The sequence below is a fragment of the Atractosteus spatula genome, chromosome 7 (genome assembly GCF_055471065.1).
Source record: "Atractosteus spatula isolate fAtrSpa1 chromosome 7, fAtrSpa1.hap1, whole genome shotgun sequence".
NCBI classification, from domain to species: domain Eukaryota; kingdom Metazoa; phylum Chordata; class Actinopteri; order Semionotiformes; family Lepisosteidae; genus Atractosteus; species Atractosteus spatula.
The window spans coordinates 26,864,394-26,877,029 of NC_142712.1; the positions used below are offsets into that span (position 1 = coordinate 26,864,394).

The following is a 12,636-nucleotide window of genomic DNA, read 5'->3' on the forward strand; positions in this document are numbered from 1 at the left end:
TTATGTTCCAAAATTAATATCGTTTATGGCCTTCACACGCGTTGCAGTATGCTCCTATTCTTTTTATGCTCAGCTACTAAGATTTCCCTTCAGTGGTAAAATTAGATATGAATAGTCAATACTTAAACGGGCACAGTTAAGACATTAAATATACATATACATACTGTATACAGTACAGTTTGCATACGGTAATATGTTTATGTTCCTAAATCAATCTCTTTTATGAGCATGTGTAAGGCATGGTGAATCGATTCTCAAAAATTACTGTACTTTGCATGATTGGAAAAAAATGCGTGATTGCGAAATGCTGTGGTGTTACTTTTACAAAGACGGTCAATGAAAAAAAGAATGTGGACCAGGGCAATACTTTGAGTTTACAGCTTGTCCAAGGTCATTTATTATTAATACTATTATTAATATCTTCGTTAAAGACTTTGATGGCTACAGCTCAAACATGAGAGGTTGAGCTTTATTAGCTCCACCTTGCGGAAATTCCGGATACTATTATTTTGCTAGCGGTATTTACCGGTAACTTGCGGTATTTACCGGTAACTTGCGGTAGACTGCGTACAGCATACCGGAAAATAATGCGGTATCGCCCGCGCATTTTGAATGGCTGCATCTGTAGTATCAGTCCATCACAGGGCAAACAAACTGACACAAACACACACACACACTTAAACCAGGGTCAGTATTCTAATAAACCAATTAACCTACCAATATGTTTTGGACTGCAAAGGAAAATTAGATTACCTAGAGAAAACCCACATGAACCCAGAGAGAACATGCAAACTCCACAATACAAAACCTCAGGAATTGAACCCAGGGCCTCTGCATGGCAAGCAAAGCTAATCATTGTGCCACCATTAAAAATGGATGGATAATTTAGTCATCTTTCTAGTTCAAAGATTTCCATGCATAATTTAATTTTGAATGCCTCTGAGACACGTGGTGCTACTGTTGTATTTATGAAAAAACACACAAAAGGCATGCTAACCACTGTGCCATTATTATTGTTGATTGTTAGCAAAATATTTGAAATTATATTTTACCCTATTTTTTCATTATTCATTTTGTATTTTACTTATTTCCTGATAACCATATTTAACGTACATTTGAACAATGATTTGTAAAATATTGTAAAAGATGCGGAAAAAGTGCAACAGTTTATTTGTGCTAATCTTAATATTATTGATAACTAATCATTTATGTTTACACCTGACTTTCTTATTTAGATGTATTTAAAACGTTGAACTAAGTGTGCCATAACATTCAGAAATACAATTGAGAATAGTTTTGTGGCATTTGTATAGATGACACTTTGCTAAAATGTATTTAAAAAGTAAAAATGAATATAATCTAATATTTCCACGTGTGATGCCATTAGGAAGTACAATGAGCTCATGCTTTAACCATGGTATGAAAAATAAATCTAAAAGTGAGAAAGCTTTGCTTAAAGTTAATTAAGGGACTTAGAGGACAAAGATAATGGTTTACGTTGCTTAACTTTAAAAACTAAGTGATAAATGCAGACATGATTGGTGCCATTCGCACTCCGCTCTATAGAATGGTCATTGTGTAATACTGAGCTCCGTGCCTCCTCCTTTTTACTGTATTCTTAGATAAAAATAAAACATTATAACTTTTTATGAAGTACAGAATATAAGCTTTATTTAAAACCAGAACCCACTGTAAAATACCAAGTTAAGACTTGAAGAAGGTGGAAGGTTGTGTACTTTTGTCCAACTGAGCAATCTTGCTTTCATAAAATATACAGACTTTGTAATGTTTAAAATGCTGTAAAACACAGTGTAAAATTATTAAAAGTCTAAAAAGTATACAACTTGAATTCTGAATTGAAAAAAGATTGTCCCTCAGCAATGACAGGGATTCTAAAATGGGCATTTCTTGCAGACAGCTCAAATGCTGTACATGAGATGTTTAGCTTTATTAGCTCCATCTGACAGTTTTAAAAGGTACTTCCAGATACTATTATCCTATTTAAAAAAACATGCGGTAGGTTGTGCTACGTCCACCCCATTTTAACGCAGCATACGTCGCTCATTTTGAATGGCTGGATCTGTACATGGACACTTAAACAGACATAAGAATACACACCCTGAGGGGGCATTCATCATAGCAGGTGATTTCAACAGTGCAAACTTGAAGAAAACAATGCCTCATCTAAATCAACATATCAAGTGCCCGACGCCAAACACGTCGGATAATGTTTACACTCCCTTCCGGGATGGTTGCAAAGCCCTCCCCCGACCTCCTTTCGGCAAATCCGAACACACATCCATTCTGCTACTTCCCATTTACAAGCAGAAGCTTAAACAGGAGAGCCCAGCATTAAGAACCATTCAGCACTGGTTGAATGAATCGGATTTTATATTAAGTCACTGTTTTGCTACCACTGACTGGCAGATCTTCCATGAAGCTGCCAGAAAAAGTATCAGTCTGTATGCAGATTATGTTACTGGCTACATCAGTAAATGCATTGAAGACGTGGTCCCCAGGATTACTGTTCTCACTTACCCAAATCAAAAATCATGGGTAAATGGCAAAATACACGCTAAGCTTAAAGCGTGGATGGCTTCTTTCAATTCTGGCAACATGGATAGATATAAAAAATCCAGATACAACCTCAGAAAAGCCATCAAAATAGCTAAATACAACTATAGAGTTAAATTAGTCAATTATCACGGCTACAAAACCCAGAACATGTGAAGCGGAATACACACCATTACAGACTACAAAGTGCAACTCGGCTATATTACACAACAGTCTGCCTTTCTTCCTGATGAGCTACAGATGCAGCCATTCAATACGAGCGTGGTATGATGCAGTACAACGCGGTGGGCGTCATTATACCGCGTCATTTCGCGTTATACCGCATTTTACCGTATGCAAATTTGATTATGTTAATAGTATCCAGAATCACCTTGTAAAACCGCCAGGTGGAGCTAGTAAAGCTTAACCTCTCATGTACACCATTTGAGCTGTCACCAGAAAACATCCGGGTTGAATCCCGATCACTGCTGAGGGACAATCTTTATTCAATTAAGAATTTAAGTTGTATACTCTTTAGACTTAAACTTATTTTTATGCTCAGCTACTAAAATGCCCCTTTAGTTGTAAAATTCCATATAAATATTCAATACTAAGCAGATTAAAATGTGAACAGTAAAGAGATTAAATGATTCAATCTTTTCACTACCGACCAATGCACCACGAGTGCCCCTGTCGGTCATTTGGGCCAGCCAATCATGTACCGTGGTACGCCACGGTGGCTTGTACGTAGTTGCGTGCGGTACGGGTTTGTACCACGAAGTTTGAATGGCTGCATCTGTAAATTCATTCTTTGCTCATTTTGAAGTCAATAACACAGATCCAGCCAGGAGGATTCCAGTAACCCAGGGTGAACACCCACTGATCAAATCCAGAGCAGATGTGTGTAAAGTTTTTAAGAAGACTAATTTACACAGGACTCCTGCCCCTGATGCTATCCCTGGCTGTATTTTGAAGGCATGTACAGACCAGCTGGCATATGTCTTCTCGGACATATTCAATCTTTCTCTTGCTAAGTCTTTAGTTCTTTCCTGCTTTAATAAAACAACCATTGTTCCTGTTCCTAAGAAACCCAGAGTTAGTTGCCTGAATGACTACCACCCAGTTGCACTCACATAAGTTATCATGAAGTGCTTTGAACAGTTGGTCAAAACATACATCACCTCTTCATTGCCTGACTCCTTGGGACCACTGTAATTTGCATATCACCAGAAGAGATCAACAGTGGATGCTGTCGCCACTGCCCTCTCACACTTGGATAAGTAAGGAACATATGTGAGAATGCTGTTTCTTGATTACAGTTCAACATTTAAGGGCTTTACTCAGGGGCCCAACAGAGTAGGATTCCTCTGCTGGCCGCGGGATTTGAACCAGTAACCTTCCAGCCACAAGGGCAGATCCTTAGCCACAGCCACAGCACCATTACAGAGATCCTTTTGGCTATATTTTTACATAGCCAGATGTGTTAAAATAGATTGGATTAATAAATTGATTAACATATTTCACATATACTTTGAAACCATACGGTATCTTACTGTACATACACTAAATTTATACAGTATATGATCACTCTGCTGCATGCACTACTATTTCAGTATATCTGTGGATCTAAAGAATTTAAAATCTGACTGTTCTTTGGATCTTGTGTAACTGAGCAGAAATGTACCTCGCTCTCATAGGCGGCTCTATTAGAGTTTGTGTTAACACACTGCATCCTTTTGAATGGATTTTTATTGGCTTTATCCCTTTTGTCTTTGTGGGTGTGAGGGTTGAATGCCTTCCTCAGTTTAACATCCGATATGTCCTCAGTAAACCGAGACTTAAACTCGCTGTCTGCTTTGCGACATTTCTCAGACTGTTCTGAATAAAATACGCTAAACACAAAGCCATGATGGACACCACAATTACCAATAATACAAACTAAAGTACCGTAATACCTGTAGTACAAAGACTGCTAATAAAAGCAGCGTGCGTGAATCAAAGGAAGAATACTGACTTCACAAAACAAATCAAAGATCCTGAACAAGCCTCCAAATATGCTACATTTCTGCTATAGTTACAGCAATGTGAAAGTGGGAAGCTGCTTTTTTAAACATTTTTTTAAGAAAATAAAAAATAAGAATGCATGTTCCTGCCTAACTCAGACATTGCATGACTTTAAAAGATACTTTAAACAGTAGAACCTAAATTATATTTATCATTGTATTTCCAGTTACAACAGATACAGATCTTAACATAAATCCAAAACCTTTTAAAACAGAGGCTGTAAACTGTACTTCACAACTGCATGTCACCCAGCAGCTCTTTTGTTTGTTCGTATTATACTATGTCCCTGGGCCATGCCATTCAAGGTTTTGAAATAAAAAAAATCAGACCTTTGGATGAGAGAAATGGGTACAGTAACTTTTGAGAAATTGTGTACTGATATGCTTGAAGAATTTCAAATCTGTCTACCTCACTATATTGCAGTTTATTTCGTTGAACTGTTCCGAAACCTACAGAGATACCCAATCTAAATTTTAAGGTCTGCAAAGGAATAAGTAATAGGTTTATTCCATGCTGAAAAGAGAAGAAAGAAAACACGTGTCGGCTGTGAAGCCTTCCTTGGGTGTCATTTAACAACGACATCTGTAAAGGAATAGGAGGTGTTTAGAAAGCCTGGTCTTGGAACAGATCACTGTGAAGAGACAGAATGCTTGTTTAGTAAGAGAGGGGAGCAAGTAGCCAAGGGAGGAAGAGAAGGACTGCGGTAATACAGTTCTTAGAGCTATATAAATATATTTAGATCCTTAAATTAATATCGTTAATTATCTCTTTAGATATGCGATTTTAAATTATATTCCCTATTAAGCGGATTATAAAATGTTCAAGTTTTTTACTATGATAACGAGTGCCAGTATTAATAGAAAAGGTTAAAACATAGCTTTTCATAAAATATATAAACTTAATATAGTTGGAATGAGCACGTCAAAACTTTTTCAAAATAACCACAATAAGTGACTGAGTGAAAGACTGATGCATAAAACGTTTATGAAGAAAGTGGATGATGTTAAATTTGTAGCATAATGCTTTCTTTTGTTATTAATGTCACTTACACCAGCGTTCCGCTTTACTCAAATGAAAGTTTCTAAAAATGCAACCAGGTACTAGATATTGTTTAAATAAAAGCCATGGAAATTTTAAATTTTCATTTCAGTCTTTAAAATGCCTGTGGTTTGAAGGCTCTGTCATTTTTCACAAAGTTATTGAGTTCTGCAACATTGTGTCTCATATATAGGCATTTTAATAAGAATTATTATTGTTAAATTAATGCTGTTAATAATGATCAGACACATTATTATAGTTTCAGTAGTCTTTTTAATGCTGCTTTGTTATTCCCAATCATAATTATAATGTAATATGTACGATTTCATTTTAAGGCTTGGTGTAAAGGCTTGTGTTAAAATTGCCCCACTGAATAAATTGTTTTGAATTTAAATAAAACCGGTTGAACTGGTTTTATATCTGTGGACAGTATTCAAAATGAATTTGCTCATTTACGTTTTTATTTCACTATTAGTGTAACTGTAGGGTTCGTGTGACAGTGGTTACTGGTCTGTCGGTACGGAATGAAACTGGATGGAGATGGATATTCTTTCTCTTGGCAGTTTTTTAGAGAACAGCCACACTTAGAACTCTGCGTCCACACCACACGCGTTCTCTCTCTACTTCCTGCTCTCCCCCTTTCCTCATCATGTTCTCCCCCCTTAACCAATCAGAAAGCATGGAGTCACAGTACGGTGAGCCTAGCCACCAATTGGACCAGAGAACTCCAAACAACACAAAAACACCTCAAACTGCTCAACTGAACAAAACACTGACAGGACCTAAGTTTACATTAATATCACTTAACAATGAATACATTGCAATATATAAAAAAAACAAAAATAATTGTTAATACACAATATTTACTATTTTATTTTTTTAAGAAGGAGCTTTTCTTTGTCAGAAGAAAAACTTGTGCCCTAAGCAGATCCTGAACTCATATCACTGACATACTTATATGATGTTCCTCTTAACAAACCCACTGCACCAGCAGGCCACTCAGAAACACAGCTCAAACGAACAGTTTTATATTCCCTATTTCGTGGATTCTAAAAAGTAGGCACTTTTTTACTGTGATAACGAGCACAAGTATTAATAGTAAAGGTTAAAACATATAGCGTTTTATAAAGTATATAAACTTTAGTCAGGATGAGCACGTCAAGACTTTTCCAAAACAACCACAGTAAGTGACCGAGTGAAATTTTTTGATGCATAAAATGTTTATGAAGAAAGTTGCATTTTTTACTTAAACTACCAATACCAGCCTTGACGTTCAGGGACGCTATGCTCCTCTTATTTTTAATTTTATTTTTATGGTCTGCAACCAAACTTTCGCTTTAGTTGTAAATTTCCATATTAATATATAATATTAAGCAGATTCAAACATCCACAGTAAAGAGATTAAAAGCAGCAATCTTTTCACAAACAATTAATGCACCACTAGCCAGCCATTTTTTTCTTTCTTGGTTATTTGCCATTGGAAAGAATTAAGAAGCTACCAGAAAACATGCCCAAAATCAAATGCAAGGTCTGCGATTTCTCTGTAGTGAAAAGGTTGCAATTTTGATTCATCACAGCCTGTGATGTCTGGGTGTGATACTCATAAAGCATGTCTTCCAAGGAGTTTACCTTGTATAAAGCCCATTAGTCCGTAGAGGAACAATCGTGAGTCTCGCAGCTTTTTCCATTCACTTTGGTCCTGCACCTGCTTAGCCTCAGTGGTCCAGGTGCTCAGCAGCCAGTTCTGACCCACAGACACCAGGTTCTGACCCACGTAGGCACCAACAGTCAACAGAACCCAGAACCACCCAAATGATTGCAGGTACTTTATAATAACTGATCTTTTCACCTAAATGGAAAGGTATTGATGGTTAAATATAAACATATTAAACATTACCTTAGAAGGTTCCAAGGTATTGAAGTAAAGAAACAAAGGCAACTGTAAGACAATAACCATTTAAATGGCTAAAACAGATTCTATTGATCACTTTTAACTGCTTCATTTTGAGATGGCTAAAAGGAATGTGTTTGCACATACCAGATTAAAAACAGTTATAAAAAATAAAAAATAATGGTACATGAATCAGAAAAAAATCTGTTTTAGATTGCTTGACAGCTCTTACAAAAAGTGTAATGAAGCTCAACTGTGTGCAAGTGTGTTTTCAGCTTACACTTCATTTAAACATGTATTTCTTTTATTTCAGTTCTTTTCACTCCCCAGGATATCCGAAAATCCACTATCATATAATAAAGGCACATTATTAGTAGTTGTATTACAACATGCATTAGTAATACAGCTAGCTACTAATAAAGACAGACATTAAACTCCATTACTAATAAAATACATTTTGTTGCAATTGTGGCGCATTAGTTTAGCACAGAGCTGCTTGTTAACTACAGGTTGAAATCTAGTTAGTATGCTGCTTTTAGTTCATTGCATTTGACCCTATATAATAATAATAAACTTTATTTTATATAGCGCCTATAACGGTGGCTTCTCAAAGTGCTTTACAGAATGAGAACAACAATAAATAAGAATACACAAGATAAAACACAATTACAATATACAGAGGAGACCGTGGATGGTGGTACTAAGAAAAGCAGAGGGGTGAAGAATGGAACAAGTTAAGTAAAGGCTTTTCTAAAGAAGAAGATTTTGAGTCTGGATTTGAAGGAGTTTAGAGAAGGTGACTCTCTGATATCCTTGGGCAGAGAGTTCCAGAGCTTGGAGGCATAACAGGAGAAGGCCCTGTCACCATACAATGTAGACGGGCTTGGGGGACAGTAAGGAGGCCAGAATTAGAAGAGTGAAGGTTGAGAGGTGGGAAGTAGGGCGATAATAGTTCAGACAGGTACTGAGGTGCCAAGCCATGCAGAGCCTTGTAGGTGAGCATGAGGATTTCAAAGTCCACATGGAATTTGACAGAAAGCCAGTGCAAGGACTCCAGGATAGGAGTAATATGATCATTTGCACTAGACCTGGTCAGGATTCTGGCTGCTGAATTTTGGACATACTGCAGTCTAGCGATATTTCTGAGGTGAAAAAAATATGTTTTGACAATATGCTGCACATGTGGGTTGAATGTTAAGCCAGAATCGAATATAACCCCAAGGTTTTTCAATTTAGATTAAAGCTCAAATACAGAACCATCTACAGCTAGGGTTACTTGACTGGCTTTACGAAGTTGATGGGGGTGCCAATAAGCATGACTTCAGTCTTGTCGCAGTTAAGATGAAGGAAATTTTGAGTGATCCAAATTTTTATGTCAGAGATGCAATTAGATAGAATAGAGACAGCCACATCGGTGTTAGGTTTGGTATGGATGTATCTTTGAGTATCATCAGCGTAGAAATGATAGCTGAGGCCATGTGATCTTAAAAGCTGACCAAGTGGAAACATGTAAATGCTGAAGAGCAAGGGGCCCAGTATTGAGCCCTGAGGAACACCAGACTTAACAAGATCAATTTCAGACCTATACCCATTAAGAGAGACAAAGTGACAGCAATCAGTGAGGTAAGATTTGAACCATTTGAGAGCAGTGTCAGAAACTCCAAACACAGTCTCAAGACGAGAAAGTAAGATGTTATGGTCAACAGCGTCAAAAGCAGCACTGAGATCAAGAAGGATGAGTATAGAAAGAGAACCAGAATCAGAAGCTATTTGAAGATCATTAGTAACTTTGACCAGGGCAGTTTCTGTGCTGTGAAGTTGACAGAAGCCAGATTGGAGGGGTTCGAAAAGGTTATTTGTCATGAGGTGGTTATGTAACTGAAATGTGACAGCAATTCTAGAATTTTTGCAAGAAAGGGTAAGTTGGAGATGGGGCGAAAATTGTTAAGGTTGTTGAGAGCCATGTTAGACTGTTTTGGCACGGGGGTAATGGCAGCAGTTTTGAGGACCATTGGTACAACACTCAAGGATTCATGTATAATATTGAGGACAATGGGACAGAGAGAAGAGAAAGAGGACTGAAATAAAGTGGTGGGAATGAGATCTAAAATAGATGTGGTGGGTTTCATATGTGTAACTAGTTTATTGAGGGATGCTGAGTCAAGAAAAGAGAAGCTGGAGAGAAGGGAACCAGAAAAGTTGGATGAGGATGGAGGAGGTATGGAAATGATATGCATAGTGGAGAGAATGTGATGCCGGATATTGTCGATCTTAGAACTAAAGAAATCTAAGCATGTGTTGCAAAGTTGCAATCAGGCAGGTAATGTGGTGGGGCAGTTTGGCTTTAGCAAGCTTTTGATGATGGAGAAAAGATGTCTGGGGTTGTTATGGTGATTTTCAATGATGTGAGAGAAGTAGATGGATCTAGCAGACTCTATATTAACCTTATATGACTAATATTTAAAAATAACTCTAGAAGTTTAATTATAGATTAATCGTGCAGAATTCAGAAAATAACTCACTGTTTAGCAACAAAAGGAGTGAGGTGTCACAGACACAGGTTTGAGACAAAGTAAGGAATTGTGATTAACAGACAAAAAAAAAACATTGCAGAAAAAACACAACCTGACACCAATGTTCTGCTATGCATACTGTACCTGTGGCTCACACACATTATGTTGGTAAAAGAAATCTAAAGCAGATGCTTATTTTGCAGTTTTCAGTGTCTCCCAAGTGATTCATTTCCTCAACAACAACAAAAACAAAAACCACCAGAAAGATACAAAAGAGTAAAAGAAATTTAAATGTTGCTTGATTTTCACATATAAATATAAAAATAGATCTTCTTTGTTGTATCCTTTTAGCCCATCTATCCTAAGTGTTAGCACCCTAATGATCCACGAATTTCATTCAGTGGTTTCTTGAAAGAATCTAGGGTATCATCTTTGGTTGGGATTTCTACTAGTTTTCAATAAAGAATTCTGTGGTGTTAAAATGTGACAATAAAGAGAGAGATGACATGAAGAGAGAAATTTAACTTACATTTCCTGTTGCAACAACTTCTTTTTTCATCAAACATCGAGCAGGGGTTTGATGGAGATGCCTAACATACAAAAACGTTCGGAAGTCAACAATCACATTTTATAAACATGATTATACTTTATCTTTTGGGGAAAATCTAAATGTACAGAGACTGTATAATTTATCAGCACAATCAGGCAGTGCATTTTGCACATTCAGCAAGATTACTATTAAACGTACTGTGTTAATTCATATACTGTACAGGTATATCAATTTCAAACCAATGAGACAATAAATATTTACATAGTAAAATCTAGACGTTTTCTGTGAAATATGGAGCTGGATGGATTCTACGAAATACCTGTTCATCAATACATTCTCTACAGAAATTATATCAATTATTGAGTAAATAATTTAAAAAAGGAAGTGGGTTATTACTTTATCTTTATTTTTCTCTTGTGAATGTTAGATTACAATATTTATTATTATTTATTAAATGTAATCTATGTATCGGATCTATTGGTAATTTTATTTAAAATTGGTTCAATTTGCCATCACACTTCAAAGTTGTAACCTTTTTATGGACACATGCTGAAATATATTTCACACATACTGTCTTACGGCATCATGCTATATTTACTGTATATACAGTATATTTATACAGGTTACCCTCAGTTAATTGTATGCTTTTGGTTCGGCATATCTGTGGATATCACTTTGTGCGTGTGGCATTCATGTTTTAAGACTACAGTACACGCACTAAGGAATGCCGGGTGTTTTTATAAAACAGGCCATTTGATTGCTGATTGCCTTATGTCAAAACCCAACAAAGAACAAACTGAAGAAGAGGGCTGAAGACTGTAAATTCAGCCCCATCCCCAAAGCAAAATTGCCTATTTCAAATAATAAAAACAGTGGGACCTAACACCCCCACCCTTTGTAACAAATATAATGTGTATTGAAGAAGTTCAAGAAGGGAGCTGCATTGCATGAGTTGGAAGGGAATGGAACATGTGAAGGTTAATTCCACGCTGAAAGGAAAAGAAAAGAGACTGGTGATAGATTTCAGGAGTAAGAGGATTTAACCTACTCCTTTCTACTTCCATGGGAGTGGCCTGGAAATAGTGGACTCATACAAGTACAGATGCAGCCATTCAAAATGCGCGGGCGATACCGCATTATTTTCCGGTACGCTGTACGCAGTCTACCGCAAGCTACCGGTAAATACCGCGAGTTACCGGTAAATACCGCTAGCAAAATAATAGTATCCGGAATTTCCGCAAGGTGGAGCTAATAAAGCTCAACCTCTCATGTTTGAGCTGTAGCCATCAAAGTCTTTAACGAAGATATTAATAATAGTATTAATAATAAATGACCTTGGACAAGCTGTAAACTCAAAGTATTGCCCTGGTCCACATTCTTTTTTTCATTGACCGTCTTTGTAAAAGTAACGCCACAGCATTTCGCAATCACGCATTTTTTTCCAATCATGCAAAGTACAGTGATTCACCATGCCTTTCACATGCTCATAAAAGAGATTGATTTAGGGACATAAACATATTACCGTATGCAAACTGTACTGTATACAGTATGTATATGTATATTTAATGTCTTAACTGTGCCCGTTTAAGTATTGAATATTCATATCTAATTTTACCACTGAAGGGAAATCTTAGTAGCTGAGCATAAAAACAATAGGAGCATACTGCAACGCGTGTGAAGGCCATAAACGATATTAATTTTGGAACATAAACATACAGTATATGGCTGGTCTCGGTACTTTAAAGAAAACATACACGAAACATGGTTTCATTATGACCAGAATCTTGAGATATTTTTAACTTGATTTACAGTATTTGAGAGGTATGTCTTAACACCGATACTACAGTGCTTAAGTACTACTCACGTATATGTTTCTAGGTTTATATTATGCATTTCATACGGTCAAATTACTTTTGAGCAACTAATAAGAAGCGCGAAACGGTATGCGTTTTACTTTCGTTTCGTGCTGGGACCCGTGGATTGATTAGAGATATCAAGTACATACAAGTCATTTTTTAAATGTTGTA

General features: G+C 36.7%; 1 protein-coding gene across 3 annotated transcripts in view; it reads right to left on the reverse strand.

Annotated features, from left to right (window-relative positions):
• LOC148830748 (ATP-binding cassette sub-family C member 1-like) overlaps positions 1-12,636 on the reverse strand; it is a 291,300-nt gene that overhangs the window by 131,877 nt on the left and 146,787 nt on the right. For all 3 annotated transcript variants that reach the window (XM_088921193.1, XM_088921196.1, XM_088921194.1), the window contains exons 17-18: positions 10,589-10,649; positions 7,285-7,504 (exon numbers count right to left, since the gene is read on the reverse strand). In XM_088921193.1, the coding sequence (XP_088777319.1) occupies positions 7,285-7,504; positions 10,589-10,649 (281 nt within the window). The remainder of the gene's footprint in view (positions 1-7,284; positions 7,505-10,588; positions 10,650-12,636) is intronic.